General features: G+C 40.0%; 2 protein-coding genes across 5 annotated transcripts; both read right to left on the reverse strand.

Annotated features, from left to right (window-relative positions):
• Positions 1 to 1,470: 1,470 nt before the first annotated feature.
• tmem200b (transmembrane protein 200B) lies at positions 1,471 to 4,908 on the reverse strand. The gene is made up of 2 exons (XM_028471108.1): positions 4,741 to 4,908; positions 1,471 to 3,110 (listed from the first exon to the last, which is right to left on the reverse strand). The coding sequence occupies exon 2, from the start codon at positions 3,094 to 3,096 to the stop codon at positions 2,317 to 2,319; it is 780 nt and encodes a 259-aa protein (XP_028326909.1). The 5' UTR covers positions 3,097 to 3,110; positions 4,741 to 4,908; the 3' UTR covers positions 1,471 to 2,316.
• Positions 4,909 to 8,219: 3,311 nt separating this feature from the next.
• On the reverse strand, positions 8,220 to 25,185 carry l3mbtl1b (L3MBTL histone methyl-lysine binding protein 1b). 4 transcript variants are annotated; one of them, XM_028471506.1, is made up of 22 exons: positions 24,893 to 25,185; positions 23,422 to 23,555; positions 20,834 to 21,005; positions 19,666 to 19,852; positions 19,449 to 19,578; positions 19,268 to 19,319; positions 18,641 to 18,735; positions 18,451 to 18,555; positions 18,234 to 18,369; positions 17,011 to 17,102; positions 16,778 to 16,929; positions 15,892 to 15,968; positions 15,653 to 15,738; positions 15,192 to 15,302; positions 15,000 to 15,114; positions 14,779 to 14,878; positions 13,903 to 14,097; positions 13,702 to 13,803; positions 11,918 to 11,982; positions 11,670 to 11,842; positions 11,395 to 11,457; positions 8,220 to 9,554 (listed from the first exon to the last, which is right to left on the reverse strand). In XM_028471506.1, exons 2-22 carry the CDS (start codon positions 23,530 to 23,532, stop codon positions 9,426 to 9,428), a joined length of 2,448 nt encoding a protein of 815 aa, XP_028327307.1. In that variant the 5' UTR covers positions 23,533 to 23,555; positions 24,893 to 25,185; the 3' UTR covers positions 8,220 to 9,425. The 4 variants fall into 4 exon arrangements, with proteins under 4 accessions (XP_028327307.1, XP_028327303.1, XP_028327305.1 ...); XM_028471502.1 differs by having other exon boundaries at positions 19,666 to 19,879; positions 24,893 to 25,184; XM_028471504.1 differs by lacking the exon at positions 24,893 to 25,185 and adding an exon at positions 24,760 to 24,863 and having other exon boundaries at positions 19,666 to 19,879.
• Positions 25,186 to 26,766: the final 1,581 nt, after the last annotated feature.

Below are 26,766 nucleotides of genomic sequence, written 5' to 3' on the forward strand. Positions count from 1 at the left end.
AGTGTTGGCCTGCAAATTACTGTACACACTTTAGTCCCAGTCGTCATCTGGATGGCAGGATCCCAGCATGGGCCCAAACAACACGGAAATACTCAGCAGTCCTAAACAGCCTATAAAACCACTCTGATCCCTTGTGTAATTAGAGAGTGGAGGAGAAAAGGCTGGCGATAATTTTAAATAAAAATCTAAGGTTTTTTTTTGTCTCCAAGTCTGTCCAAACAGGCTGATTTTGTCCTAATAGTACCTGCTAATGATTAGTCTGCATTGTTTCACTGTCCTTTCCCTGTTTATCAGCTCTGTTCAAGTGAAGGATCAAGATGGTGGAAGGCGTATTTGAATAAAGCGTAGGAATCGGATGATGAAGTGAGAGTTAGATGAAAGGTCGGGGCTGGTGGGGGAGTGTGTGAAGCTTTAGTTAGTCAACTCACAGGATGGCTTTTCTCAGTTAAACCACGTCAGGACTAACGCAAATCCTGCCTCAGCACAATCAGATTTTTTTTGTTTGTTTGTTTGATTTTTGGTGTAAAGTCGTCGTCACTCTTTTCGTTCTAAACACAGCAGTGCTATGGCAATAACAAGACTATGACTAATTGTATTACTTATTTATTTATTTTTTAAAATCATGTGAATGAAAACTATATATATATATATATATATAAAAATATATATATATATTTATTTATTTTTGGTAACTAATGAAAACTACATTTTCAGTATAGCCAGTAAGTGATCTAAGGAATAAGCTGATTGTGTTGTGTGGTCTCTGTCTGTGTATTTAAAAATTAAAATACATTTACAAAAACTTGTGCTTTCTATTTTAGTCGAGTATATCTCGCGATTTAGTCGACTAAAATTTTAACGTCATTTAGTGGAGTAAAACTAAACAATAACTTAGGGCTGGGCAAAAAAATCGAATTTGTAGAAAAAAACCATTTTTATTTTGCAAATTTGAGTAAAAAAAAAAGAAGTATTTATTGTTTTTGTTTCTTTTCCACCACAATTTTTTTTAGACTTTTTCACGTTCTGTCCTTGTGGGTTACCGTAGCGCGTTGTGAACCAGCCCTCTCTTTGTTTACCCTTTGAGTAGGCTATATGTGTGCCACAGGCATGTGTAATTTTATCTATGCTGAGATGCTAAGGGAAGAGTTTATTATTTTTTGATTGTAATGTTATAAAATATGTAGTTTTCTGATTTCTGAATCAGAAAATTGAAACTACTGTGAAGTTGCTGTTGCACTTTTGCTTAAACCTGGGTTAAAGCTTGAATTTGTTGAATGACAGAGCCTTATTCACTTTTTATTTTAGGATTGTTCTATGCATTTTAACTCTTGAGGACAATCACATCAATAAAGTTACGCTTTTGACAATATATCTGATGTCTGCAGTGATTTAGTTGCATTAAAAAAAAAAATCAAAAATCAAATCGATAATCAATTTTTTTCTTTTTTCGGCAAAATCGCCCAGCTCTATGATAACTCAAATAATCCTGACAAATACATTTAGACTAAAACTAAGTTGCATTTGAGTCAAAAGACTAAAACTAAATGAAAATTTACTGTGAAAATAAACAGTGATACACAGGCACACAGTGAATTGAAATTCATTTTTAACCGCCCTCTCACCACACATGAGAAAAATGGAACTGCGCTGCTGCTGATGTAAAATTTCTAAGTAAAATGTTGATTTACAGTTTAAAGGAATCATTGCTTGTGGTAAGAAGAGCAACTGGTATTTATAGCATGGCTGTAGGTGTCGGTTGAGAGGGAAGCGACCTTACAGTTTGCTTCTCTGGTTTGTACCGAAACACATTTTGCTCAGATAAAGACTAGATTGCACACTGTGCGAGAGCAGAAATTAAACTTATTCCAGACCTAATCTGGCTCATCCTCCTATAACTGGACCTCACCAGCGAAAAAAATACAAAGCTCCACAGTGAAGAATAGGCAGGCAGGGGAGGGAGAGTGATTGCATCTCTCTGTATGGCACCCACATAACTGTTCTGCTAACCTCTACATGCCCAAATATGGTCAGACCTGTGGTGGTTTTGGAGATTTTTGGCCATGGTGGAGTTCAACAACCAAAAGGAGCAACGTCAGCGAGTTGATATCAAACAGCGTATAGCTCCAATTCATCAGATGTGAGTGAGTCTGAGTCATGTTGAAGAATCTTTACTGGAACTGCGGCACTCTGAGGCACTAAAACATATCAACAAAACTTTTAATCTGTTTAATGAGGAATGCAGAGTCTGTACCCTCAAGGTGTCCATCTTCATGCATATTTCATGAGGCAGTAGGAGTAAAACCAGTGATGGGGGGCTCAGGGGGGAGGCGGTGCAGACGACTCTGTCCGAACATTGAAGTTAATTTGGCTGGAGTTGCAGGAGTCTGAGTAGACAGAGGACAGGGAGATGGACAGGCAGGGGGAGGGGGGGTGAGGATTTGGCTCTTGGTGATGCAGAACTTGTGCGAGCAGTGTGGGCTTTCCCTCACCGTCTTCCTGCTTTCTGCTCATCTCCTCATCCTCCCCATGCACAGGAGGTGGCGAAGGGCCACGCGTGACGTTACAGTGGTCTGTGTTAGAGGGAGGAGGATCAGAGAGGGGGAGTACGTGGGTGGGAGTAGACCAGGATCCCAGCTCCCCATCTTTACCCTCCCACTGCTCCTGACAGATATAACTGGGCTGCTCCTGGGAATCCTCCCAACAGCTTCCTCCTTTCAGGTCCTCCAGGTCGTCGTCGGTTTCCCGCCTACGGACTTCTCTGTCCCGGTTCTCGTAGAGCAGCGTGGCAGCACAAATAAAGATGAAGAGTCCAATTCCCATCACCACAGGCCCGGCCAGCTTCATCCTCTCTATGTGGGGGCTCATGCGGCCTCCCAGGGGCTTGTGTGCTGCTGCCGATACGTAGCCTGCCACTGCAACACTCATCCCCACCACAACCACCACCACACCAAACAGGAGCCACACACCTGGGCCAGAGCTCAGGTGGAGCTTGGAGCGGAGGGCTTCACCCTTCTTCAGGTGTGTGTGGCATGCCTGGAGGCAAGCAGGAGAGGAGCGGGAGGATGCGGGGCTGCAGGCTGGACTGGCAGCTGTCATCCTCTGGGTACAGGCTGAACACAGAGCATCAGAGAGAGAGAGATGTGAGCCCAGAATGCAGCATCAGTATATAGAGAGAAACACACAGAGAAAAAGAAATCTACATATGGCCATCGGTCTAATTTGAAGTAATATGAAGCCCAATATAATACGCAAAATAACTCTAAGAATGCACAGAATGTCAACAAAAATACACAAAGCAACAACAACAAAAACACGAAAAAGATTCCAAAAAGACTCATAATACAAACAGAAGGACATCAGACACACAAGACAACCACCTAAACTCAGAAAATGACAACACATATACAAAATGACACCAAAAGAAACACACTACGCCAACAATTACACAAAATGACAGGAAAAAAATATGCAAAACGACAAAAATACTGAAAAAATCCAAAAAGGCACAGATTGACAATAAACAAAATGCACACATAACAAACAAGAAATAACAAAAACACATATGACTCATAAAATAAACAAAATACCAGCAGAAATTCCCAAAATGACAGATAAATACACACAATGACTCCAAAAACCATATGCGGAATTTGTGTGGGTGGGTGGGGGGTTATTCTAGCATATTACTGTTAGTTACATGTCACAGATGTTAGCTCTACCTCAGGTGTGTCATATACATTTTCAGTGAAATGATCCCAAACTTTTGAGACTTTAGGTTGGTTCTTCTGTTGCGCAATTCTTCTTCACAATGTAAATGGTGAAGCGACACTGCGCCCAGCAGTTCATGTATGGTACTGCAGCAAAAATGAAGCTGAAAGCGGCCGCCGGCCTGATTTAATCATGAATTTACAACATTAAATGACGCGTCTACACAAATTATTGTTGTCAACATGATCAATGACTTTAATAATCATTTTTTGCATTCTTGTATATGTTAAAACATTGTGGTTGGCACAAATCTCGAGACGGTCAGTGTATTTTATTTTTGTTTCCACCTTGTATGCACATACTGTCGAAGGTCAACGCTACATGAAGTGCAATCTTTTTGCGACAGCAATGCATGTTTTGTTAACGTAATTAAATAAATGAATTTATTTTTTGGCATAATTGTGACCATCACCAGCCTTCCCTAAGGAAGGGTAAGAAACACTTTATTACAGGGAGGATATTAAAAGAGAGGGCAGTGTTACAGCTAGGTGGGATGGACGATATATTTAATATTATTTATTTTTTCTTTTGCCCTCCCTGGCAATAATCTCCAACCAAAAACTATGCTAAAAACACACAAAGTGACAAAAAAAAAATGCAAAAAGACAAACGAACCTTTGTTCTTCCCGGTGTTAATTCTCAGATTGGATATTATTCTTAATACAGTCATCATGAATGTTAATAATGTGGCCCTTGGATCACATTTGTGTGGCCCCCGCTGTGATAATTAACAGTTGCCCATCCCTGACACACCGTATCATCAGCATCACGCATGTACTATCGCATCCCGCTGCGGTGACTCTACAGTGAACAAGTTGAATCCCACAAGTGCCTGAACCGAACCGCACCGAACTGTTCGCTTATGTAAACGGACGCATCGCAGCAGCACTGTTGCTCTGTGGAGTACACATCACTTCTTCTCACTGTTGAGACGCAGTCTGCATACAAACTACAAACACAGGGTATACTTGCCTCGCTTTGGACGACAATTCGGAACACAAACTGGCTGCTTGACATCCTCACACAGTGAATAACGCGGAGTTTTATTCCCTCTCAGTCCGAGAATCGTCCCCTCTGCATGTGACCGAGATCCACTGTAAACACCGTCCGAGCAGAAGTGGTGCAAAGCTGCGCTCTGTGTGTGTGTGTGTGTGTGTGTGTGTGTGTGTGTGTGTGTGTGTGTGTGTGTGTGTGTGTGTGTGTAGAGAGAGAGAGAGAGAGAGAGAGGGGAGGGGGTCGTGGGAATGTGAGTTCTGGTCCAGGTCGGTCCCACGATGCTCAGCAGTTATTTATTCTGTGCGATGTGCAGCCAGTAAATGTTCATCATCAGAAGAGATTCAGATGTAGCATAAATTAAATACATGAAACGTACAAGCCGAGGATCATGGGCTGATATCAATTATTCACACATGGATTCAAAGGATATAATAAAACATGACTCATTTCCTTTTTTTTCTCTTTTACATTTATAGGCATATTTAATCCATCTGACTTTACAATCCTATAGAGTTCCTGCAGAAAAAAGTGTAGTTCATTCATTATTAATAGTCCACAACTGGTAAACCAGTTAGTTTGTTGTGGATTAACTAGCTGGTTGACTGCCTTGTTGGCAGGCTAGTAAGTGGGTTGTACCTTTCATGTTATATTGGTTTATGCCTAATGGGTTGGTTGGCTGGTTGATTGGTTGATTAGTCGGCTGGTTGGTTGGTTGGTTGGTTGGTTGGTTGGTTAGTTGGTTGATTGGTTGGTTGGTTGGTTGGTTGGTTGGTTGGTTGGTTGGTTGGTTGGTTGGTTGGTTGGTTGGTTGGTTGATTGGTCGGCTGGTTGGTTGATTGGTAGGCTTATTGGTTGGTTGGTTGGTTGGTTGGTTAGTTGGTTGGTTGATTGGTTGATTGATCGGCTGGTTGGTTGGTTGGTTAGTTGGTTGATTGGTTGATTGGTTGATTGGTTGGTTGTTTGGTTGGTTGGTTGGTTGATTGGTCGGCTGGTTGGTTGATTGGTCAGCTGGTTGGTTGGTTAGTTGGTTGGTTGGTAAGTTAGTCGGTTGGTGGTTGGTGGGTGGGTTGGTTGGTTGGTTGATTGGTCGGCTGGTTGGTTGATTGGTTGGCTGGTTGGTTGATTGGTTGGTTGGTAAGTTAGTCGGTTGGTGGTTGGTGGGTGGGTTGGTTGGTTGGTTGGTTGGTTGGTTGGTCGGCTGGTAAGTTAGTTGGTTGGTTGGTTGGCAAGTTTGCCTTTTTTCATTTATCAGTGGCTTTACAGTCCTTATGTTGACAGTGTTACTAACTAAGATTCCTCTTTTTAATTTAGTAGTTTTCTACTTTGTCTTGAGTCATATTTTGGTTGTCATAAGAACTTGTGTTTGCAGTTTAGCCTATCCTGTGTATATTAATGTTTTTATTCCAGATATCGGTCGATATATCCGTTATCAACAGATACATCAGATATCAACATTTTAAAAACCCCAATATCAGTATCAGCATTGGCCCTAGAAATCCCACATCAGTCGAGCTCTAAGTATTAGCATAGTTTGCATGTTCTTCCTAAGCCTGTGTTGGTCCAGAAACAAAGGGTGTGCACAAAATTTCCTAAACAGGCATGTTGTTTTACGTGTAGATGCTGCTGGAACTGGAAAAGGGAATGTGTGAGTTTGGGGGGGGGTTAGCCGTGGATTGAACTGGTGACTGCTACAGTGTGCATGGTGTCTTCTAGCATTCTACAGGCCCGACCATGTTCACTATTGATGAACTTTTGGAGCAACATAAATAAATGCAGTTATTTCTATGTAAATTCAAGTTCATCTTTCAACTAAACCTTTGAGAGAAGAAAAGGTGACTTCCAGCTAGGTGCACACCTTGAAATACCAAGATCATGAAAATGAAATCAGTCTCAGTTAAACTAATTAACCACAGCTTCACTTGGGTTTGTGTCCTACTGGTCATCCATCCATCAGTGGTTTGTGATGCTGTGGAGAGGAGTTAATAATCAACAAATGTATTTATCTTTAGCTGTAACATTTGCATGGAATCTTGGTAGACCGACAAAAGGCAAGAAATACATTTCAATGTTGGCCAAACATTTCCTGTTTTAGCTTCAAATAAGGGCAGATATTTATAAATAAAGCCACCAACCATCTATTTTCTTACATGGCCCATGTATAGCTTGTTTGACATCTTTATCTTGAGTGTTTCCGAGTTATCTGCACTATGTTTAGTTACCAAAGTTGCTCAGTTTGCACAAGAGGCCTCTCACTTGTGATTGGCCAGTTATCCTGCAAATAGAAATAACTTTTAGTCATTTGTTTGTATTTCAGATAATCAGATAGTCTCTGCTTGTTCTTTAGAGTGAGAGCATGTAGCCTGCACACAGTACACTGGTTTGTGTGGGTCACATGTAGGATTGAGGAGAAGCTGTGCAGATTATTCAAAGCCAGTTTCTAATCATTAGGTTACATCAGTTTACATACATAGATTTAATGAAGCAAAGGAAAACACCATCATAATTCAACATATTGGATTTCTGCAACTTACATTTAAACAAGAGTGAACTAACAGTAATACAATAAGCATCTTTTCATTTGACTTTAACTCTGGACATACCCTGGGTATCATCTTTTCAATTTAATAGGAATGTAGAAAAATAAAAACAAACAACAATCGTGTGTAGTAAATAGTATGGATTCTTTTATTTTTTTAAATCTTGTGACGTTTAAATGTTGCAATATTTTGTTGAACGCTATATCGCCCTACTTTTAGTTGATAACATCAAACGATGTGATATCCATTCGTTCCTACGATGTGGGTGACTGTGGATGAGTGGTAGAGTGGGTCGTCCAATCACGGGAAGGGTTGGGGATTCGAATCCCACTCTATTCGAGTCATTGCGTCCTTGGGCAAGGCACTTAACCCACATTGCCATGTACAAATGGGTATGAATAGTACATGAATTTTGAGGGTGGTCAGAGGGGGCATAGGGGCAAAATGGCAGCCAAGCTTCTGTCGGTCGTCCCCAGGGCAGATGTGGCTACATTGTAGCTTACCTCCACCAGATGTGAATGAATAATGGTTTCTGTACGCACTTTGAGTCTCTTTGAAAAAAAGCGCTATACTAACCCAAGCCATTATTATTAAGTTCCTGACCTAACGTGACCCAAGTTATATCAGGAAAATTATTGATAGATTTAGAGATTTAGGTATTTTTTTTAGCAGTGTATTGGTGTCAAACTAATATTGCAATAATGGACATTACCATATAGTATGATGTTGGCCACTAAAAACTGATTTTTAGGATTGGCAGAGGCTCCAGCACCCTGATTGGAGGAGCTTGTATATTAGACAGATGGCATTGTGGGGACAATACAAATACTTAATAAACAATAATAATAATCATTCATTAGGCTTTGAGATTGTAGTCGGTTGAAATCATAGGAGGACAGCAGACATCGCAGCATCTCATTTACTTAAACGCATTTATTTCCATTCATACACATTCCTTCAGCCACTGCAGCATCGGTGCCAAAATGTCACTCGCATTTCCCCTTAAATTATAATACATAAATAAAACCGTTTGCATATAAACAGTTGCACATGTACATTTTCAAGTTTGCTGAAGTACACGCAGATTTACAAAGACTGGCATTCGTTTTTCTTCTTCTCTATTTTAAAGTCTACGCATAGAGGGTCTTTTTCTTTTCTTGAAGGCAGATCTCAAACTTTTGCATAACGAAGCAGGAGTCTACTGTGGTTGGAGGCGGGGCAATCCTCTTCTGTATACTATTTACAATGTGAATGACATGAACAAGATGATCAATAACTGAAAGCTTTAACATTCATAGTCCTGCTCGCACTAAGAAGAAACGAGCTCAGAGGGTTTCACCCTTTGATTTAACAAGTCATTCTCTTCCCGGCCTGATACGCAGTGTACCAGCAAGGGTTACACACAGGATGGAAGAAAATTGCATTCTCCTTTCTCAAGTACATTCACTCACACACATGCACACAACGGTTTACACTATCCCAGTTTAATCTATCTTCAAATTACCCCTGCCCTTTGGGCCAGAGGAAGTACTCACTGTTTCCACCTACAGGAGAGAACGTGAGCTACACTGTGCTTCTGCTCCATGCTGTAGTTTTACATTTTGAAGTCTCTCGCCCTCAACCTCACGATTGTGTTTTGCAACTTTAAAAAGTAAACAAAAATTAAGTCTTCTCCCGAGCCCAACGGGTATTCCATCCGCACCGAGCACAAGCACCATTTTAGGGCGGATTAGACAAAACAAGTTATTCAGAATTTAGAAGCCTGTACAACAGGTACCACTTGTGTACAACAGTACAACTGGTGGCTAAGTTCTCAGAACAGCATTAGGGTTAGTTCCGGCCACTCTGCTGAGCGATGTTGTGGTAACTCCTGCTGTACACTGTTAAGAAGTCTTAAAGGTGCCTGTAGTTCTATGAATGATTCAGTAAACACAATATGAGTTAATATGTCAGGTAGGAGGATGAATCCCTCTCAGTCCATTAGAGCGAGGGCTGTTGGACAGGACAGATGCACATGTTGAGATGAAATCTTCCTCTGCTTTTGCTTCGTTTCAGAGCTGCAGACCAAACGTCCTAAATGTTCCAAGTGATTTTATCACGTCTTCTCTGAAGTCTAGCTGAGGTTCACTCCTCGTCAGCATTTTTCAGCATGAGGATGGAGTTATAGATCTTAAGAGCGGGTCCCAGCTTGATTGACAGGATCTTAACGATGTCTGCTTGCGTGAGTAGCAGGAAGGCCTCGCCATCGATTTGCTGAAGAGAGAAAACATCATTTAAGGACATGAAAGAACACTAACAGAATCAAATTAACCAAACTTAACAAGTGAAATCATCTTTGGTAACAGTTTACTATACATAAGGCTGACATTACATTAAAGGTGCAGTCTGCAACTCTTAGAAAAGTTACTTTTTGTCATATTTGCTAAAGCTGTCACTATGTAAGGACAGCTTTACATCAAACTAGTAGTTTGTGTGAAAAAACAGACTAATTGAGTCCCCCCCTGCTGCGAGCAAAAAGAACCAATCAGAGCCAGGATTGTGTTTGATGGACTGTCTGACAGCTGTTGCTCACAGGTCCCGCCCCTTTCCAGGAGCTAGAGTGCCATTTTTTTTAGAGTGTATGGTCTGGAGGAGTAGAAGATGGAATTGGTGACTTTTCTGCTTGAAAGGTAATTACTGCTGCTTGATTTACATTATGTTTGATTTGTAATTGTTACACAAGAACTCTGTAGTGCATGTGTTGTTCATGTGCACGCAGCAGCACAGTGACACTGTGTTGTTGCTGCTGTTGCTGCTGCTGCTGAGCCGTGTGCACATTGAGAGAAGCTCAGCAGTGTGCACTGTGATGTTGCTGTCGGACTAACGTTAGCTTGTTAGCTCCTCTGAGGGAGGGACTTTGGAAAGTTTGGAGGCAGGGCAAGAGAGTAGCGAGGAGGGAGGGGGAGAGAGGGATCTGGGAGTTGCGGACTGCACCTTGAAGTGGCGTTAGCTAAATTATGACACCTTTCGAGCTATGTTGGCATTTTTTGGGTTAGGCGGAGGAATCTAGTGGGGTAAGCTAGGGTTAGGATAACGAAGGATTAGGGTAACGAATGACACTTAATGACAGCCTTCATGCTTATTATTCATGCTAATGACAGGTGTCACGTCATAATAATGACAGCATAATGTCAGTTTTATGTATAACACTGGTTTTTAACAAGTTCTCTGGCTCACCCGATTGTTTGATTAGTCAACTAAACATATTCCATCTTTGTGATTTTGCTGCAGTCCCCCCAACAAAATGATTTATTATCTTTTGAGCAATACAACACTTTGCCACAAACGTATTTAGAGAGATGTTTTTTTTAGGAGAGCTGCTGCACAGTTTTACCACTTCTGTAACAGAAGTTCTCAAGTCATTATTAGGTGCTGATGAGCAGTTGGTCAAACCACTTGAAAGTCGTGTCACTAATCTAACAGCTGCTGTATTTAGTGCAATCCATCGAGGGACATTTCATATTTTAGTTTTAAATTTGTCAAAAATAATAATAATAAAAAGGACAGGTCTATTGTATACATGTTTAAAGTATATAAATGTATAAAAACCTGACAGTGCAATGCATTTGTCAAATCCTTTGTTCTTTACAGTTCTATTAGTATATTAAAACTTCACAATCAATCAAGTGGGATCAGAAAATAAGCCACCAATGCTTGCTGTTGTTTGTATGAAAATGAATGATGCACAATTTTTTCTTGCATTCAAGTGGGTGTAAACTAGATCTGTGTGTATTCCCTGGTGGAAAATGTCACCTCCTCATTGTCGTTTCCTGTGATGAGTGACTAATGGATGACATAGAAAACAGCAGTGTGTGTGTGAGTGTGTATTTTGAGGCAGCAGAGTAACCTCTTTTTGTATCGGCAGCAAAACCTTGCGCTCCATATTCTAAATAGGCCACTGTATGAAGAGTAACGGGTCAGTTAAAGGAACGCTGCAGGACTATAAAGGAGAAATGCAGTGGATTGTGTTCAGCACTTTGATTCTGACTCTTTAGCTTTGATAAACACTTAGATTAAGCTCAAATGTGAAGACTTCCTAGTAGACTGACCTTACCTCTGTTTTAAAGGTTGTAGCATGTTCTTTGCATCCTGGGAGCCCTTTGACAAAACTGGCAACCTGAAGAACACAGACAAACCACCTACAGCAATCTGTGATGACCCAAACAGCACAGCAGATCAATATCTGTTTATCTACTAATCACAGCTCCTCCACATGTCTCCATTGAGCCTCAGTGGTTTACACATGTGGCACCAGTTAAACTATGGAGTCTTTCTGCAGTCTGTTTCCCAGGCATTGACACAAAGTGAGTTTATACGAGCACATCAGACCTCCTCAGCGCTCCATGTAGCCACTCTCTTGGCAGTCAGCCCCAGGACTTCAGGCAGCAGCTGGCAGTGTTTGTCCCAGCATAGAGCCACCCGGTGGGGAGGAGAGGTGGAGAGGCCGGGGGAGAACACGGATTCGTGGAGGGCCTGCTGTAGGGAAATGTCCTCTGGAGAGGCTGACGAGAACAGAGGAGGTCACACCATACAGTCAGAGAGATGAAGAGATGAAGGCCCCCCCACCCCCCACTCACCTTTCCCCTCTCCAATCTCCTCCTTTACATAGTGCATCTTCAGGTACTTTGGAGGAGGAGCCGATCTGACAATAACAACACTCGTGTTAGAAGAAACTTTTAAACACTGGACTTTATCTCCACTAATGTTCTTTAGGGCAGTGGTTCTCAACCTCACCCCATTTGGGGTCACGAGACACTGGGAGGGGGTCGCCTTCTGTCTTTTGGAAAATTTGAGCCCATTTTTGCTCTTTTTCTGCAACTACACCAAACTTGCCATATTTTAACTTACTTTAATCACTTTTTCTTGCAATGTTTGTGCTACATTACTTCAATTTCTGACACTTCTCCATCAAATTTCAAAGCTTTTTCTGCACATTTCCTCCACTTTGAAGATATTTCCAGAACTTATAAACCCGTTCCACCACTTTTCCTACCTAATGCCGTATATGTTGACCCATTATTGTCACTTTTAACCTCTTCACCATATTTCATGCTTATTTTTGCCAATTTAACCACATTCATGATTTGTCATGCCTATTATTTACCAGGTTAAACTAATTGTTGACCTTTTTTGGCCACTCTAATTTGCAAGTTTTAACCAATTTTCTTTAAAACCCAATTTCACCACCTTTTCTATATTTTATTTTGGTCACTTTTAACTAGGCTTTACACAATCATGATTTTTGGGCCGATCGCCAGTGAGTTTAAAAAAAAAAGATCACCGATCACAATCCGATCATATGAAGTCGGGTGGTTTTTTTAAGTTAACGACCAAATTCCTTCGGCCATGGCCCCACTTTTAAAAATGCGATGCTGAGGAGCACTTACAGGTGTAAATGTGAGCTAAACGATTTCATTTAGTCCCTGAACAGCAGCTGTGTCGACTGCAAGAGAGATGGAGATGAAGCTGCGGAGGCAGACCACACTGGACCTACGTGAAGCCTCCATCAGCATTATCAGCAAAGACATATTTCCAAACTGTGGCATCGCAAAACCTGCTGTTGCTTAAAGTCCATATTCACAGGTGCACAGCGAGGGTAAGGCACACACGCGCCCACGCTTCTGTGTCCACCACTGCCCTGAAATGGACCGAAGTCTCCGGTATGAAAGCAAAAGTAAATGGGAGCACGTTGCTCTGCTCTAGGACTTTCACTTTTAACATGCTTGAGCTGAATAAACAAAACAAGCGCGCACGCACACACACACGTAGACTGGAGAAGAAGTCCGGTGCTCATACTGTAAAGCCGTGTCACGTAAAGCAAACAACATTTCGGTGTAAATGAGATGATAAAACAATGCAATGGGAGCATCTACAAAAAGTTTCATCACGAAAATAACGTCATTGATCGGATCGGTGAATTAAGATGTTACAGCCGATCACATAAATTGCAAAAAGTGAAAAATATCGACCGATCCAATATAGCTGATCAGATCGGTGTAATGCCTAGTTATCACTCATTTTTCTTTCTGATTCAAACACTGATTTACATGTTTAAGATGACTATTTTCTATGGTGCAAATAATAATAAACTTCCTGGATAACAGTGGATATTATTCAGATAAATAAATAAAAGTGGTTATCACAGATTCATAGAAGAATAAACCATCATTTTGCTGACTTTATGAATGGGCACCCAAAAAATTACTTATAGATGGCCCTGTCTCCACATGAATGATCTTCAATGTTCATGTTTGTGTTAGACCACCTTCAGGCACATTGGGGGGTCCCCAGTGTCTGGCACCTTTATTTTGGGGGTTGAGAACCACTGCTTTAAGGCAGTATGACAAAGAGTAACAGGCACCTTTTAGGCCTTGTTCCGTTGTGGCTTTGCTCACTGGCTCCACCCAGTGATGGATTCTGAACGTTGCGTCCTAAACGCTCAGCTTCCATGGTCACTGGTTTCCTACCAATACAGATAACCATCCATTATGTAAAAACAACTGCATTGCCTTACACACAACGTGTAGACATGATGATTTTCAGGGCTGAGAATCATGTGAACCTGTTCTGGCTTTCCTCCAGTCCATCAGGCGGTTCTGGTGTTGAGGAAGACTGTGTGGGGAAGTGCGTCTGTGATTCAGGGCGTCGTCCACGGGGTTGGGGTATGCTGAGTGTGGGGGGTCGCTCTCCACCGAGACGATCCGGGAGCAAACCCTCCTTGTTCAGATTCATCTCTGAGTAAGGACAGCTCACCGGCCTGTGACAGCAGTCACACAGATACACTTTAAAATGGGATTATTAATGACTTTACCAAGTATACAAACTAACAACATTGTGCTGTGAACGTGTATCGTTCATTGGATATTCATTTTCAAAACAAAAAACAAAAAAGCAACAACAAATAAATGGTGCGATTATTTTGTTTTACTGATTTAAAACAAAGCAACAACAACAAAAACAGATAAGTAGCATTTTTCTGTTTTAAAATTAAAATATTTATGGCGAAATCTTGTTCTGTTTGAGTGATATTTGGATATTTATGGGGAAATTACATGTTTTAAGCACAGAGTGGGACACGGACGGTCTTTGTCCTGGACAAAAAAGAAGCAATAATGTTGTACAGGTGAACTGAAACGTTATGAATACACAAAACTAAAAATACAATTTGGAGGTCACAAAAAACACAATTAAATTTGGTGTTGTGCATCTACTGGTTCCCCCACGTTTCTTGCGATCAACTTCCGTGTGTGTGTTTCCTGTGTAATTATTTTTGTAAACACCACTAATCGTACATTTTTTGTTTGCCTCTCACCAGCCGCACAGTGGATAGTCAGTCACCAGTTTATTTGGATACTACTTGGACCATAACACTGGTGTGAAAAAAAATCGAATTGAATGTCAAAATTGAAAACAGCTTTATATTGAATGTGTTACTAACGTGTAGTGTGTCCCATGGCGAGGTCCTCTTATGTGTCCAATCCCGTTGCACCTTGGGGTGGGGCATCCTGGTCCAGGCGGCGCCAACACCTCATCAAAACCTGAAACAATCATGGCAAGCAGCTTTATTACAGTTTCCTGGCCCGTCTACACACGAGGAAAGAAGTGGGACAGTGTGTGGGAAAGTCACGAGGTGTGTGTATATGTGTGTGTGTGCCTCACTGTCGGGATTTTGTAGAGGGTGTCCAGTTTTCTGACACCAGCCTACAGGGTGCAGGTCCGGCCAGTCGGTCTCCACCCAGTAGTCATACTCTGCACTCCATCCATCAAAGTGAATCTGCAGAGGATAAGACAGATGAGTAACGACACCGGACGATGAGCAGAGAGGAAGCAGTCGTCGTAGATTCTTAGTACCTTCACTCTGTGATCGTCTGTGTCTGATATGGTAGCAACACGTATGAGCATGGGGTTCCTCTTATCCACAGCTTCAACTTTCATCCAATACTGAAAGCCATGTGGAGGTCGCTGCAAACACAGTGTATTAGGGACCTATTACACTGTATTAACTGTACGCATGCTTGATAATAAGATTATCAAAAAAACGTGAGTGTTTATTCAATCCAATTAGGAAAACTCTTTCTCAAATTACTTGTTTAATTTCATAGTTTCATACAAAATATTTCTGTGTTTTGTTCTATGTAATTTACTATATAATCACAGGTAAACTAATGCATGAGAAGTGCTGTAATTTGCTGTTATTGCTAGTCATGGATTTTTTTTCTAAATCGTCTAATTGTCACATTTTTCATAAAAATTTAAAATTAAAAAAATGGAGATGCCCTTTTTTGTATGTTTATTATTCGTTTGAAGCATACCGGTTTAAAAGCTCGTGCGGGAGCAGCTTGTGATCCCGTCTCTTCTAGATATTTCTCCCATGAGAAACTTTCGGGTTCTTTATAGTCTGGAGAGGGAAAACAATCATTGGAATGAAATGGAATTATGATGTCATTCTATTCAATAATAAACTTTTCCATACAAAATTATTAAATGAGGTTGTTGCAGAACAATTGATGTTTTCATTCAAAAATGTGTTTCACTGTGTCTGACTCCTTACCTGCTGGAGGGGTCAGGGTTAGCCCAGCGTCTTTACAGTAACCTACAGGATGGATGTATGGATTGCTGGCATCACACCTTCACCAACAGGGAGACACAGAATAAAACGACACGATTCAGTAAATTATTTGATCTTGTAATAAATTCTGTTGAATTACCCATGAATTCAGAAACAACACTAATTCTATGCATTCATTAAACCAGTGGTCCTCAACCTTTTCAGTCCGCGACCCCCAAAATAAAGGTGCCAGAGACCGGGGACCTCCACTGAACCTGAAGGTACATCTACAAGATGTAAATCCTTGTTTTAATCAGAAATAAAATGGGTTTAAAGTGAAGAAAAATAGTGGAAAAGATGGTGAAATGTTTTGTTTCGAAACCACCGAGAGGCCCAAAACAGACAGAAAAAGTGGTAAAAATGGTTCAAAGTGTGGAACAATTAGTTTAAAGTGGCAAAAAATTAGCATGATAAATTGTGAATATGGTTAAATTGGTAAAAATAAGCACAAAATCTGGTGAAAAGTGACAATAATGGGTCAACAAATATGACACTAGGTGGGAAAAGTGAAAGTGCTTAAAATATCTGGAAAGTGGAAAATTGATGGAGAAGTGTCAGAAATGGGAGTAATGTCGCAAAAATGCATTAAAATGAGCAAAAATAAGTCAAGAAAAAGTGATGAAAATTAGTATAATTTTGGCAAGTTTGGTGAAGTTGCAAAAAAAGGGTAAAAATATTCTTAGTTTCATGAAGGCATCTGGCGACCCACTCCCAGTGTCTCACGACCCCAAATGGGCTCCTGACATCAAGGTTGAGAACCCCTGCAATAAACTAGCGTTTAATTGCTAACTGCTGAAAATTATTTAGTTCACACTCGAACCAGACTTACCAGTAATCATATGTATCGTCCCAGTTATCAAAGTTGATGAGGAGCCTGTTGTCGACCACAGCAGCAATTGTTGCTACACAGATCTGTGACGGCTTCTTTCTGTTGACGGCCTCTAGTTTCATCCCTGCTCTGAATCCTGATGGAGTCACAGACTAGTAAGAAAAGGGAAAAAAACACATTAAGCTGACATATAGAGTGAATCCAAAATAAGAAAGCAGCGGTTTGATGCTCACTGTGTTGAGGCTCTTGAAAAGATGTTTTGGGGCCAGCTGACCTCTGCAGTTTTTTACATAAACGTTCCAGTTAAACTCTCCGTCCTTACAACCTGTAAGCCACACAAACTCAGTCAGATCAAAAAGCTCAACCTTTAAGGGGAGGTTTGATGACAAAAATCACTTTATAATGGTCTCGCGACAGTGATATACATTCCTTTAGCCTCATTCAGAGGGCCAAAGTTGAAAAAGTTGTGTTTCCTCCCTCCCTCGTTATTCCACATTTTGTCATAAATCAGCTCAAAACGGGCGAGTTGGATTTTGCCCGGCAAGTGACATCACCTACCGGAAAGTCCTCCTCCTGACAATCCTCTCCTCCTACCATGGACATAATACACGCCTTCTAGAATGTGAGCTCCTCCCTCTCCAACTATCTAACAGCTAAAACAAACACTGCGGTTTAATATAGAATATATATTATACTTTATTGCCTTATATGTAAATGCAAACTGCACAACTGGATGCCCAAACTGCACTACTTTTTCTGCTGCCAATTGTGTTGCGAGTCACTGCTTGGAGCCACGGCCATTGTTCACACACATCAGCTGTTAGATGCTACACCAGCCTATGCAGCGAGACCCAACATCGCTTGTGAACTGAGGAGGAAACGATGAAGATGTTTTACGGATTCGTGGCTCACAGCGCTTACAACGGACTCGGTTGTGGAATTGGACGGCTTCCAACTTTTATGCAGTGATGGACGACGGAGAGCGGAAAGGAGAGAGACTGGCTGTGTTTGTGTGTGGAAAGGAGGAGCTGCTGCTGCTGCTCTGGTTCTGCAGCAACGCGCACACACTTTTCTGACTCTAAATCACAATAGCTGCCTAATAAAAAGTCATGTGTTTTACTGTAATGTGCAGTTTTTTGGCTGAAAACAATAACAACAGTGTGTGCATAGCAAAAGATAATCGCTAGTGATCGCTGTTGGGTGTGTGGTCAGAGTCTACAGACACGCCTATTCATGAATATGCATAAGTAGGCCGCAAATCAGCTTGTTTTGAGAATTGCTCTGAAAGTGGCTTTTCAGAGGGTTTAAACTAAAGAAAACACAGACGAGTTTGGGGAAAAAAAACCACTCAAATACAATGTTGTTGGGATTCTTAGAACAAATGGAGATGGGTGAAAAAAGCCTCATACTGGACCTTTAAATGTATACTCAGCAAAATATTGTTGTCTGCACATACCTTTCGGCAACAATAACTTGTGTCCATACTTCTCACACCAGCCTGCAGGTTTCAGGTCCCACGAGTCAGCGTTGGCCCAGAAGTCATAGCATTCTGGGTAGCCGTCAAAGTGGAGCCTCACTCTATAACCCTGGATCTGTGGAGCAGCAACAGGACAGCAATGAGGCAAAAGCTCCATCTTATAAACGCATAAAGACGTGATGTCACAGAGCTGTACCTCTGCCACTGTGAGCACACAGAAGAGCGACGGGTGGGATGGGTCGAGACCCTCCAGTTTCATTCCCACCTTGAAACTGTTCCTGCTTTGAGGAAATGATTGATGCTGCCAGAGGAGATGAAGAAATTAAAAACTGTGAATGTCGAAAGCTCAAAATCTGACAGAAACAGGGCGGTGTCTGGGTTTCTACCTCTTTGAACAGTTTAACGGGAGCAGCGATGGCTTTCTCCTCTTCCAGGTAAGCAGGCCAGCTCCAAGGTCGCTTCTTATTCAGAACCATCGTCACTGATGGTTCAGTAAACAAAAAAAAACATGCATATACACATGAAACATGACATGAGGCTGATACACAATATCTTAAGTTTGAATCACAGTTTTTAACATTGCTATTAAGTTTCTGTCAGAAACCTACATAAAAGTTAAATAAAAAAATCTGCAACACAATTATTTACATGTTTTCTTATTTAATTCATGGACAGCAAACATGTCAAAAAATTTTAGACTGGTGGACTAGATTTATCAGTGAGATTGATTGATTGATGTCTTTATTTCAAACATGTAAAATGTTAACAGAACAATAGTTTAAAAAATGAAAAATGATGAATTACAACAGCAGAAATAAACCATTGATTTGATCCACAAATACTCTCAATTTACATGTGCAAAAAAGAGTAGGAAAAAGTGTAATCTACCCCTATATTCAGTGGCAATTTGTTTTTTTAAGTACAACTAATAATACAATGAATTACCCATATAGCATTATGCTAACAATGATGAGTGAGAAGGAAAAACTTTTCCACACAGCAGTCTGACGTACCCAGTTTAGCAATTTTGTTTCCTTTTCTTCCTTTTGTAGATTTAGTTTTTTCCTAAAGGGTTAAAGGAAAGAAACACAGTGACTATTGGTAAGCAGCGTTTCCTCAGTATGGAAAACATGAATAAGACATCAGATTAATGGACTGAAGTTCTAAAAGGTAAGAGCATGAGCTGATCTTCACCTCTGGTTCTTCCTGATTATCCTCTTCCTCATCCCCAGAATCCATGTAAATCTTCCTCTTTTTTCGAACACGTTTTCCAAGCCTCTCTCCCTCTATCGCTGGAATCTCTCGTGCCTCTCCAGGCGATGATCTAAAACACACAAATAAATAAACAATAAAAGATGAACCAGTAGAGTAGTGATTAAGAACAATATTAGGATGTGATGTGAGAGCCTACCTGCCGCTGGAGGGCTGGGCACATGTGGAGCTGCAGAATTTTCCCTGCAGAAGTACGTCCTCGCTAACGGAAACGCCACAGGTACGGCACTGCGACAGCTCCCGGTTTGAGCCGACGTCTGCACTGGAATCAACTTCAACACTAGGGCCAACCTCCACGCTGGGGCCCTTGGTGCTGGGAGCCTCTTCTAAGGACAGAAGCACAGGACCAGGGGCTAGAAGACAAAAGAAGAGGCAGGACGACTATGGCAAGCCCTTTTAACATTTAATAAAATATCTGAAATTCAATTGCTGATATCTGCAATTCAATTGTTACATGTAAAAATGTAATTGCAGATATCTGCAATTCAATTTTGACATGTGGCAATTCTAATTCATGATATCTACAATTCAATTGTTACATGTAACAATTGAATTGCAGATATCTGCAATTCAATTTAAATGGAAGTCAATAACACATTTTTACATGTAACAATTGAATTGCAGATATCTGTAATTCAGTTTCTACATGTCGAAATGACATTTTGACATGTTGAAATATATTTGTTACGTGTGAAAATGGCTTTACAGATATCTTGAATTAACATTTCAACATGTCAAAATTACATTTGAACATGTTCAAATGTAATTTCCACTAGTGAAAACTAAATTGCTACATGTCTGCCAGACTTATTAAATGTTAAAAGGGCTTGCCATAGGACGACTCAAACCTAGAACTACTGACACTAAAACAGGGGTGTAATATGAGTAATTTCAACATTATTGTGCCCTAGTTTGCACTTCTAGGTAAACAAAAAATACAAAAAATGTAAGAAACTGACCATATCCAAGCTATAAGTGATAGATATCAGTTCCAACAGGATCTTCACTTTAAATTTCCTTGCTTTTGTGACCAATTTCTATTTAATTAAGGGAAATATTACATCATAATTCAAGGACTTTGTAAGAATTTTGAGGGTTTTTTAACTGTTTACCATTAAAAATGATGCAATCATGCTATATAAGCGCCGGAAAAACTGACGCCCAGCAAGTATTATTGAGTTTCATTTACATAATGATTCACTTTTTTTTTGTCATTTTTACTTCCTCCTGCAAGCCCAATTGGATGGTCCAAAGGGTCGGATTTGGCCAAAACATCCAAAACTTCACAACAATGTGTGTCTTCGTACCTTTGGGTTTCGATGATCCCAGCTTGTTCTGAACAGCTGGAGCTTTGGCCGTGCTGCTCTGTGATTGGCCCTCTGGTGGAGGGGTAGGAGTGTGAGAGGTTGCTGGGTCCAAGGTCCCTTTGGCCTCAGGGTTTGTGACAATCTCAAGTGTCCCAAATTCAGTCATGCGGAACTGAAACACGGGGGAAAAAAAAACAAAAAATGAGTAAAGTGAGACACCAAATGTGAGCAAGTTTAGCAGAGAAAGGGTTTGCATTCAATAAACTTGCAAATAATGTTTAAGGCAAAACATGTTCAACATATTCAAAAAGAGGGACTTTATCATTTAAGAGGACTATTCAATTTCAAAATTCCATGTTTTCGTACGACCAGGAAAGGTTTTTGTATTTCTGTTTATGGGGTTAGGATATGGAACAGTCTGGATGGGGAACTGTCCATGCATGAAGCGATTTTAAATAAATGATACAGTGAGGACAATCCTTAACAGTAAATGTCTATTTGTTTATTGTGGTTTATTTACTATATTTGTAAACCTGTATTTTGGTGTATGTTGACTGTGAATTTGTGTTTTTTAAATCATTTCTAATACTTTGTATGGTGAAAAAAATAGTTTTATGTTGTTAATTATTATAATAAGAAGCTAGTTAATTAACCAAAAAGGGATTTATGGATGGGCTTGCGGGGATTAAATAAATACTATATGTAGTTCTTCCAACTCCTTTTCGGAAATGTAAACTGAATTGTGAAATTGTGTTGAGAATGTTTTTGTTTTATTTGTTTTTTATGATATTCTGTTTACATTTTAGAAATAAATTAAAAAAAATCAAATCCAATCCAACTTCAACACAGTGCTGTTCTTAGTTGAGTTGTTTTTTCTTCCTCCAGACAGAGGTTTCTGTACCTACAGTATTTGGATCCCTATACTGTACAGAACAGTGTTTTTGTTTGGCACCAATAACTTTATGTCTTTCATATTATTCCACAGCAGGCCGACATAAAGCCAGACAATTCTACTACATTTAAAATGTCATCTAAAATGTAGGATTGTATCATTTTCCCTTTTAATACAACTGTATTGTTCCTTTGTAAAAAAAATAAAAAATAAAAAAAAAAAAATAAAAGAAGGGATGAGGGGCAAAAATGTGAAATTTGTGGCTAAAAGCATTTTAGACTTGGACATATTTTAATATAATTCAAATATACTGAGAATACGGAACAAATTTAGATTGCACAGCCCACGCATTATATAAAAACAGTAATATGGAATAAAAGTATTATATTAATACTTTATATTGGTATATCAAAATACAATGTTAATAAACAGCTATAGAGAGAGGGATCTCAACAAGGATATGTTCTAAAAGTCCAGCCAGATAGGTGACTTATTTATCCCTTTAGGTTAAATATGTATTAATATTATGACAGTTAAAACATATTGGGGCACAGCATTAAGTTTGTATAGGCAGGTAATGTATTGCTTTGGGACTTAAAACAGCACATTTCTATTGTGTGCAATTGTGATTAATTGCATTGTCGTTAGAGCTACTGCATACTAACATCTTACTTTAACTATCTATAAAAGCAGAGAGGTAAACAGTGCTTAACACGTTTATTAGACCAGTATCAAAATGAGAAATGTATTTGTTTTAATTTTTCAAAAATGAAATAACTGAATTCATGTTTATTCTCTAATTGGAGCTGGCTCACTTGGCTTCTGTGTGTAGTGAGGAAATTAATCAAGCATAATACTTCATCATTACAGCTTATTTCTTATTTTTTCAGGAATCCAAGAAAAAATAATGATCCCTTGTAATTTCATCAAGAATAAAAGCAATTAGTTGAAATATAAAATATAGGCTTATAGTTAGAGATTGTACAGTCTGGGATATCAATCAACTAGGGGTGTGACGATATCTTTATACGGCGATGTATCGCGATATTTTCCGCACGATCGATTATCGATGTGCTCGCGGTAAGTACCAATTTTTTTAATATAAAAAAATATTGTTATTAATTTTTGCTTCAAAACCTTTTCTGCTTTTTCACTCAAATGTGCAGGTAGGTCGTCACAGAAATTATGTCACTGTTTGTTGAAGGAACCAGTATATTGTTTACTGTAATATTGCACTATAATGGTGTCACTGGTAAGAAAGACCCTATTTTTTGTTTACAGAAAGCACTATTGGAGATACTTATTCATTTACGTTGGTATGTTGACACTTATTTACAGAAATATTGCACTAAAATAGTGTCACTGTTCATAGGTCACTTTTTCAATTTATTGTCTTTCAGAAATATGAAATAAAAATTGTATTTTTTCACTTAATCTTTTTTTTTCTTGTGATGTCATAGATTATCGTAGATTGATTTCGTCAGATCGTGAGATAACCGTTATCGTGAGCTTTGTATCGCGTATCGTATCATATCGTGAGGTACCCCAGAGGTTCCCACCCCTACAATCAACCATTATGATGTAAAAACATGATCATGGTAATTATGAATGCTGGTATTTTAAGGCACACAGTGTGTATTTGTTAAAATACAAATAAATCACTCAGACCCTGAGTAGAAACACATGAATTCAGTACCCTGATATCACTTCCTGGTAGTGTGGCAATGCCATCCTTCCAGTCAAGAGCCCCCATCATGTCAAACTCAGCTCCCTGGGAGGGGCCGTCACTGGGTGGGGTGTCTGTCATTCCCACTCGCTGGTATCACCAACCTGACAAAGCAAAAACGCTCACTTAGTGGCAATGTTTGTGCATTTTCATCACAGCTGAGCACAGCCGTGGCTTATTTAAATCATTTTGATGTGATTCGTTCTCCAGTGTGCGTTTCTCTTGTTCCAGAGACAGTTTGTACCTGCACTTGTAAACAGCGCTACCCGCCATCACCGCTAGGGGGAGCCTGTGCGCTGCTCAGCCCACACCGTGCATTTCGACTTCAGACAAAACAGTCAATAATAATAATGTTTTTCCTGGACAACAAACGGAAAAATACGCGCGCACACAGTGCCATCGGGGTGAACCAGCACTAGCACCATTGACAAAAATGGGGAAAGATGTGTCAACTTTAAGTTTTACAAACAACTTCATCTTTTCCTTGTTTTAACGGGATCTCTGAAACCAAGCGTTTTGTACGCTTAGGGCCAAATGAAAGGATTGTTTGTTTATTAGACCCGAGCAGAACACTGTTTTCTGCACCGTCAGGGCAAACTTAAAATCATTTTAAGCAGTCACAAATGATGATATAACGTTTAAGTCCTGACGCATGTTCAACAGTAAATAAGGTTATGACGAGTGTTTACATTGGCGTCACGTCAAAGATAAAAGTAGACAACAGCCGTATCTATGCGATCCTGGGTGAGTTTGAGTTTTCACTTCATGCCGCAGTTTTATTCCAGCCATAAATAAAGTGTAAGAGCGCCCATGATTAGCATTCGTCTTGTACAAAATGGCGGAGCATGGGAAGAGGCCACCAACACGTTTAAACTATGTTAATTACTCGAGTTACCCACCAAAACAAAGCGTGCACAAGCGCTATGCGTGGGACAGAAGCAAATGCTTGCGCTGTAATTTCCTGCCCCGGTGTTTTCATTCATCTCGGTCATTTTTCTTCACTTTCCCCTTGTCACGGAATGTCAGTGCATCTGGCTAGCTCTAAGATGCTAACGTTCAACTAGCACCGCTGCGTTCACTTCCAATGAAGCTGCTAAGGCAGCTAGCCGTAGCATTGTGACTGGATGCAGGCAGCTAAAGACAATCTGTAATAAAGAAGTTTACCGGTTCATAAGAAAAACACCAACACCTTGCACACCGTTGAACACACAAACAATAACGCCAGGCTGCTGTTACCGAGAATAAACAGGACTGCTACAATTATTTCTTCAATAGAAACTTGAAAAAAAAAAAACGATTTATTCTCACCGTTTTAAATCAGAATAGAAATAAGGAGAACTAACGCAAATGTGCAAAACAGAGGACAGTTTCTCTAACTGCGCCACTGTTGTTGCCAACAAATGACTATTAACGGTCATATTGTATAAAATGTCCAACTCACCTCGTTTGTGTTTTAACTCTTATTTAGAGCTGGATGGGCTGGTGCGCATGCGCGCAGGCTGCGCTGCCTGACAACTTTGGATCTGGGAAAAGTTCAGTTCACCGTCAGCGCACGCAGTTTGTCCCCGAAAATGGGCTCAGAGCCGGCAGAGCACCAAGAACAGCCCGGGGCAAGGTCTGCGGAGCTTTGCTCTCACCAGCCACACAGTTTATTACGTCCCTCTGTGAACAGTCAGTGTGTGTTTGTGTGAGCACGGTCACCGCAGTGTGCGCGACCGTTAAAGTGCGATTGGTTTCAAATGTGACTGATGACCTCCTGGTTCACAACACCTGCCTATTGTCTGGAGCTGTGTGGTGCGATATGTGTCCAAAACACATTGTGATCAAATAGTGACTGAATTAATGACTTAATTCAGAGTCAAACTTAAAATGGTGACGAATATTTGTCAGTGGGGTCAGAGAAATTAAACGGCATGTGGGTCAAAAGTGACCCACCAGAGGGTACAATTTAGCCACATTATGCTACTTTTTATGCCAGATTTACTAGTGTCCACAAATGTTACTTATATGTGGAGCAAATTCATAACCTTTGACTAAAGTAATTGTCGAAATTAGTTTTTTGCGGGGGTTTTAAAAAAAATACATTTTTACATTCAAAATTAGTCTGCCCAGTTTTTTGTATGTTTCCCCAAAAGAAAATATGTCTAACATTTCTGACATAAGTAAAACAAATAATGTTCATTGCAACAAGAATTACATAACCTACCACTGTTTACTTTGACACATTTGGTTGTTTTGTTATTTAGCCCATATGAAATAAATTAAAAAAAAAAACAAAATATGAGGAAAGAACAAAAACACTATATTCAAAAGTATAGATGTATAAATATACATCCCTTAATTGTAAATGTGTTGAACAGACAAAATCTATTTTCATGGTTGTTTGTTTACTTTATTCACAAAGTTTTTCAAAAGTCCAAGGTTTTTTTTTTTTTTTTGGAGTTTGCAGAAACGTTCTTACACAAACATTGGTCATGGATGCACTGGCATGACTTGGGCTGTGGGATAAACTCATACTGAGCTTAACCATAGACACGTTGATACCAAATACCAGTGTTAGGTATTAGCACTCACTACTTCCCTCTGTTTACAGCCACCACCATTATACTTAAACTGGGTGCTGTGTCACCCACTTCAATTTCAACACACTTGTCACCAGTCTGGCTGAACTGATTACACAACACAATAAGCACAATATGCACAACTATAACATCACATCTCACTCTCACATCAAAACAGTCAACTCTTCCCCCACCCCATCCATATCCTACCCTGACTCACCCTTCCTTGTCCTCTTCCCCCTCACCTAGGTGTAACACTGCCCTGTCTTTTAATATTCTATAATAAAGTGTTTCTTACCCTTCCTTGGGGAGGGCTGGTTATGGTCACAATTATGCAATAAAATAAATTCATTTATTTAATTGCAATAACAAAACATGCATTGCTGTATTAAAAATATTCCTTGGACAGCATGTGCAGACAAAGTAAAAAATAAATAAATAAAAAAGAATTCTGAGGATGAATTTTGGAATACTGAGATTAAAGACAGACTCCTGGGAAACATTTGCTGACATATTTTGTACATTAGTAGTTTTCTAGTTTTCCACAGTAAATTACTTTTTTTTTTTTTTGGTCCTGGTCTATTCCCACTTTAATCATTGTTTCTGACCTCCCTGATCCTCCAACAGCCTCAGAGCAGACTCAGTGCTCATATGAAGGATCCAAACCAAATGCTCTGAGTCCTGCCTGCCTGTGATGAGGAGCATTTGTCAGGAGCTGCTGCAGCACAAAAGCTCCAGAGCTGCTCTGGCTCTT

This window comes from Gouania willdenowi, chromosome 16 (assembly GCF_900634775.1).
Source record: "Gouania willdenowi chromosome 16, fGouWil2.1, whole genome shotgun sequence".
Taxonomy (NCBI): Eukaryota; Metazoa; Chordata; class Actinopteri; order Blenniiformes; family Gobiesocidae; genus Gouania; species Gouania willdenowi.

Bases quoted from the DNA above. Each gene is read 5' to 3' on its own strand.
- tmem200b (XM_028471108.1), bottom strand. From the start codon at position 3,096: ATGACAGCTGCCAGTCCAGCCTGCAGCCCCGCATCCTCCCGCTCCTCT.
- l3mbtl1b (XM_028471502.1), bottom strand. From the start codon at position 23,532: ATGACAGACACCCCACCCAGTGACGGCCCCTCCCAGGGAGCTGAGTTT. The intron at 18,370-18,450 runs GTACAGCTCTGT...GCTGCTCCACAG, and splicing joins GTGTGCTCACAGTGGCAGAG to ATCCAGGGTTATAGAGTGAG. The intron at 14,879-14,999 runs GTGAGGCACACA...TGATTGTTTCAG, and splicing joins CCCTCTACAAAATCCCGACA to GTTTTGATGAGGTGTTGGCG.